General features: G+C 42.1%; 1 protein-coding gene across 1 annotated transcript; it reads right to left on the bottom strand.

The window, feature by feature from the left end:
• Positions 1-834: 834 nt before the first annotated feature.
• foxg1c (forkhead box G1c) lies at positions 835-2,137 on the bottom strand. Its single transcript, XM_067974744.1, has one exon. The coding sequence runs from the start codon at positions 2,135-2,137 to the stop codon at positions 1,046-1,048; it is 1,092 nt and encodes a 363-aa protein (XP_067830845.1). The 3' UTR covers positions 835-1,045.
• Between the last annotated feature and the right edge of the window lie 3,876 nt (positions 2,138-6,013).

A 6,013-nucleotide genomic window follows, 5' to 3' on the forward strand; every position in this document is an offset into this window, starting at 1 on the left:
AATGGGAGCGAGCTCCATATGAACTATGACTTTAACCCTTACCCTGCTGCATAAACAGATATTCCACCTACTTAGCAGAGCAAGTGACCTGACGGACACATTAATCCTTAATTGTACCTCTCAACTATGGTGTCCCAACATTGAGCCAAGCCACCTGTAAAAGCAGCAGTGAGTCGCAGGACTCAAATGGACAAAACCCCAGCAGATTCGCAGATCGAGCTGTGAACGAAAAGGGTGCCCGGTACAGGTTACACAAGTGATGAGACTGGCCTCTGAATCCTTACCCTGTTGAATAAACAAGTACGGCAAACTGTGCATAGAATCACACAGCACAGAAAGAGGCCATTTGGCCCATTGTCCCACTCCCTCCTGCCCTTTCCCCATAGCTCTGCAAAATTTTCCTTTTCAAGTATTTATCCAATTCCCTTTTGAAAGTTATTATTGAATCTGCTTCCACCGCCCTTTCAGGTAGTGAATTCCAGGTCATCAAAAATACCCCATTTCAGTGTAATAAATCTTCTGGACCCCACTGATGTTATTTAATGGGTGACTGAACACTGAAAAGTGTCAAAGTCTCATCAGACGTGATACCATCAAGTAAGGCCCAGAAACTATCAGTAACCCTACGATATGTGCCGTCTACACGCTCCCTACAACTGTAAATCATGAATGTTTACATAGAAAAACATACGGTAAATATCGTGGGAATCGAGCATCGGCAAACATTCCCAATAAACTCAATGCTGTTTACAGTTCATTCCTAATTAAAACAAAACTACCGTGGTCCTCAAAGGTTTCTTTTTAATTTAGAAAAGGATTACAAACATTGTCACAATCTTATTCGATTTAATATTTAACTCAAATTTTGGCTTTAATGTTTAAAGGATTTACATACCTCGCTCAGAGGAAACATGAGGTCCCCCAATACTGATATTATACAGATAAAGAGTCTTTTTAAAAAATAATTTAGCCCCCAACACACACAAACAAGTAAAATGCGCCTTAATTCTGCTATTCACAAAATAAATAATCCGGTCCGGGTCCTTCAGAGATTGAAACAGGCTCCCTGGCTCTGGCTGGGGAAATAAGCACTTGGGAAACTTGCAGCGGGTCTCCCGAGTTCATTGCAAGAGCTGGTCTTCAGAAGTGGGGGGGCTATTCCACCGAGGGGGGCGCCGGGGCCAGTCACTGGAGGATGTGGGAACTGAGAGAAGAAGTAGCTGGTCTGTCCGGCCAGGAGGTTAACAGAACACGGGCTGCAGGAACCAGCGACCGACAGCCCGCAGGGCAGCGAGGCGGCGAGGGTGGCGGCCGTCAGGTGCTGCGGTCCGTACGGGATGTCCAGCCCGACCAGTCTGTCGCTCAGCCGGTGCGCACTCTGGGATAACATGGAGACATAAGAAGCTGGGTGGTCGAGGTAAGAGGAGGACGCGCTGTAACTCACAGAGGGGCTGGTGTGAGGGCGGTGCAGAGTCAGAAGTGGAGACATGGGCCAGTACACTGACCCCGCGAAGGCCAAGCCGCTGGAGGCGAGCCTGGATCCCCTTTTGAAAGCTAACTTGGCCCTGGATGAGGTGGATCTCCTCCTCAACTTGCCGGTGGTCCCTCCAATAAAGACATCATCGCTGGAAGGGTCAAGCATCCAATAGTTGCCCTTCCCGGGGTCATCATAGTGTCTCGGTACCTTAACAAAGCACTTGTTGAGACTCAGATTGTGTCTGATTGAGTTTTGCCAGCCTTGTTTATTCTCTTTATAATAAGGGAAATTCTGCACAATAAACTCATAGATGCCGCTCAGAGTCAACCTTTTCTCAGGGCTCTGTCGAATAGCCATCATGATTAACGCGTTGTAACTGAAAGGAGGCTTTTCAGATTTCCCACTCTCCCTCTTCTCCTCTTCATTGACTCCATCCCCGCCTGTTTGCTGCTCTCGCCCTCTCTCCTGGCCACTCATGTCTTGGTTCTGCTCCGTCACTCGGCTCTTCTCAGCTTCCGATTGCCCCTGGGGGGTCAGGCTGCTTTCCTCCTCTTTCAAGCCGGGGGTGTCACTTAACATCGCTTCGGGCAAAAGGCTTTTGATGCTGAAAGATGTTCCCTGGATCATTTTCACCTCTTTCAAGTCTCCCATGTCCAACATCACAAGCCCCCTGGAAATTCACTTTCCCCCGCTGGTCTCAGCTGTAGTGTCCCATTGAAGAGACCACTCCAAATACTCGGCAGCGTTTACTGGCACCTCCTCTCCACCCTGCTCGAACCCCCTCCTCTCCTCCCAAAGCCAATGGTCGCCTAGCTCATCACCACTGGAACCAATCAGGTCCTCCGTCCTGCCCTTCTCCATTCATGTTTTTTTCTCACCGCCAGCCTCCCAGGCTCATCGAAAAAGTTTCAAGTTTTTTTCTGCCTTCTTCGCAATGAAAGTGAGCAGAGCTCCGAGTTAAACCCGAATCTCCCGCCGGTAAGGTCCGACCTCCCTTCTTTCCTCGGTTCCTCTTGTTTTTTTTAAAACCAGAATAGAGTTGAGTTTTAAACAAATTTCATCCCCGCGTCTGCATCCACAGTCCGACACAGACCGATCCAAATACAGCACTCACACACTGACAGACAGACTCACAAACACACAGACACAAACAAACACACAGACAGACTCACACACTGACAGACAGACTCACAAACACACAGACACAAACAAACACACAGACAGATTCAAACAGACAGACAGACAGACTCAAACACACACACACACAGACTCAAACATACACACACACAAACAGACACAGACACACAAACACAGACAGACACACACAAACAAACACATAGACAGATTCAAACAGACAGACAGACAGACTCAAACACACACACACAGACTCAAACATACACACACACAAACAGACACAGACACACAAACACAGACAGACAGACTCACACAAACAAACACATAGACAGATTCACAGACACACTCAGACACAGACCCATATATAAAAGCATCGGTACAATGCACAGACAGATACACAGACATGTGTACACACACATATACAAATGCACATAGAAGCACAGATACACAACCCACACAGACACTCGATTTAAAATGTTTAATCATAACTCCAGATAAACTGAGAATAAAAGGAACACCTGCCTGATTTCAAATATAATAATTTCACATTCTCCTCATACAGGGCATGCAATTTCTAACTAATTAGAGATAGAGAGATAACAGTTGGTGAGATCAATAATAGATACGTGGAGCGATAGATATAGATACAGAAATATAGATAATAGGTAACCGATAGAAAGAGGATAGATAATAGGGAGAGATATAATAGAGCAAATTAAAACAGAAAAACAGTTTTTAATCAATGTGTTTTAAGGAAAATATACTTCACACGATTCAAATAACTTATTTTTTCGGAGAATAAATGTATTTAGTTTCCAATAAACTGTTAGATTTTTCTCGACAAAGTTTATTTTTCACTTTAATGTTTTTGACATTAAAATATTTTCTCCGTAACTCCCGCCGACATTTTACATTTTCTCGAACTAAAATTCTAAAAATAAAATAAATCCCAGTTTAAGAGAGTTCATTTAAAAAAAATTCAACTGAAATTTAACTAATTTTCCTTTTCTTCAAATAGTTTTGAAGTTTCTTTTCGAACACGTTTTGACCCTTCGTGTTCACAAAGTCCCGTTTTTTAATTACATAAAAATGGGGGGAAAAGGCACAAACGCTGGCACAGACCAGTTGGGCCGAATGGCCTGTTTCTGTGCTGTAAAATTCTACGGTAATTCTATGTAAAGTTAGAAAAAAAATATAAACAGAAAAAGTAATTGATTTCTGCCTGATTTGAAAAAAAACTATTGAAAGAGGTTTTTAAAGCAACTTTGCCGATTATGAATTTGTTCAGTCACATTCTTTGTGTTTAATCTTTGCACCGTAGCAGAAAATTTGGAGAGAAATCATTTGAACCGTTTTAAACCGGGTTTAATTAAGGCGCTGGTTTTGGTTTGCCAAATCTCATCCAGCCTGTTTCTTTTCTGTCTTTCCCTTTTTCTTTCTCTCTCTTTTTATCTATCTCCCTGTTACTGATCTCCTCACCTCCAACCAATTTAACAGCAACTTGTCGACAGGTTATAGATATTTTCGATGCATTTTAAAAATATACAAATAAACACAGACCCAGGTCCCGTCCGCAGTAACAGGAGGGACTCGGGGCGAAATTCCCCTGGCTTCCTAGTGTCAAACTGCAAAAGTCCAAAAATATTTAAGAAACTCTGAATTAAATATCCCTCCCCCCAGTGTCCCTGTTTCATTTCTGGAACTTTTACTGCTCGAAGAATGTTTGTCTCAGCGAGACCGACCGTTCTCATCTAAAAGAAACGCTTTCGTCCAATTTTCCCTGAGTATTTTTTAAATCCTCTTCCATTTAGTAGGAAGGGAAAGGATTTAAATCGGAATTTAAAATTTGTTTACTGAGCCTCCGTCCAAACTTCAGGGAAAACTTTACACAAGAAATAAACGAGTTTATTTTTGAACATATTTTTCTTTAGGATCAGCTCGCGTCCAATTCCATTTTTAAAACTTACCACCTGAAAAAATGTTTTGTTTCCTTGAGTCTGTTGATTTCTTGAAGGAGGGCGTGAAATAAACCCCGAAACTGACAATAAATTGAACGGATTAACATCTCTCTGATTTCATTCAGTTAAAGGGAAAGGTTGGAAATATGAATAATAAAAAGAATTTTAAAGGTCCTAATTCTATCTATTCCTGTCCGATCATTAAACACAACCGCCGGCATAAAATATTGTTACCAATTTTTGTCTGTTCCTACTGAACAATTTTTTCTCTTTTACATTTCATTCAAAAACTCGGTTCGGAATTTCTTATTTTAAAAAAAATTAGACTTTTTTTTTTAAACCGGTTCAATAAATTCTCGTTTGGTTTTATTTTTAAGTTACTGTATTATTTCGATCTGTATTTAATAAAGTTCTGCCGGGCGATCTTAAAATATTTTTAAAAACCGAGCGAAGGGACATCCCATTTTACAATTTTTATCCACATTGAATAATTTTGGGGCTAAACGGGGATAGGATTTTGAGGCGTGTGAAGGGCGGTGGTTTTAAGATTTTTTTGTCTAACACGGAGGCCGCGATGGGTTACAGACCTGACTATTCAGACTTTAAATATTCTTTCAAATTAATCCTTTTTTTTGGCAGGGTCGTTTTAAAAGTTCTGTTCAGGGTCAGAGTGGGTTGGTCAGTTTGGTGTTATTCCCAAAGATTGGGATGCGATTCCCGTAAAACCTGGGATCTCAGGAATTACATTTTAAAAATACAAACACACTCCCAGCTCATCACTCTCCTGTCTCCGTGTTCCGACCTCCTCCTCCTCCTCATCATCATCCGCCCTGCTCTTAATCGCTTGGTTTTATTATCCGATTTCGGCTTTGAAATGACTAAACTTTATGCACCTTCACGTGGAAAGTAACTGAGATTATTAAATTGCCAGGCAAAGCTGGGGACCTGTTTCCAGTGACGGGGCTCAGTAACCAGAGGACACAGATTGACAAAATAACCAGAGGGGAGATGAGATTTTTTTTTGACAGCGAGTTGTTCTGATCTGGAATTCACTGCCTGAAAGGGCGGTGGAAGCAGATTCAATAATAACTTTCAAAAGGGAATTGGATAAATACTTGAAAATGAAAATTTTGCAGGGCTATGGGGAAAAAGCAGGGGGGAGTGGGACTAATTGGATAGCTCTTTCAAAGAGCCAGCAGGGACAGGATGGGTCGAATGGCCTCTTTCTATGATTCTAACTGGGAGGTGTGGAAGGTTAAGACTCTGGCTTTTCACCTGAATTTAAATCCAGCACAGACTGATATCCCCTCTCTACTGGAGCCCTAACATCTTATGACATAATATTCAGTATTAAAGAGGAACTAAGTCTCCAGTGAGGTTGGGGCAGAGTAAAGGGAATCCCCCCCCCAATTTAACGCTCCATTTTGGGGTAAAAAAAGTCGAA

This window comes from Heptranchias perlo, chromosome 41, assembly GCF_035084215.1.
Source record: "Heptranchias perlo isolate sHepPer1 chromosome 41, sHepPer1.hap1, whole genome shotgun sequence".
Classification (NCBI taxonomy): Eukaryota; Metazoa; Chordata; class Chondrichthyes; order Hexanchiformes; family Hexanchidae; genus Heptranchias; species Heptranchias perlo.

Bases quoted from the DNA above. Each gene is read 5' to 3' on its own strand.
- foxg1c (XM_067974744.1), bottom strand. From the start codon at position 2,137: ATGTTGGACATGGGAGACTTGAAAGAGGTGAAAATGATCCAGGGAACA.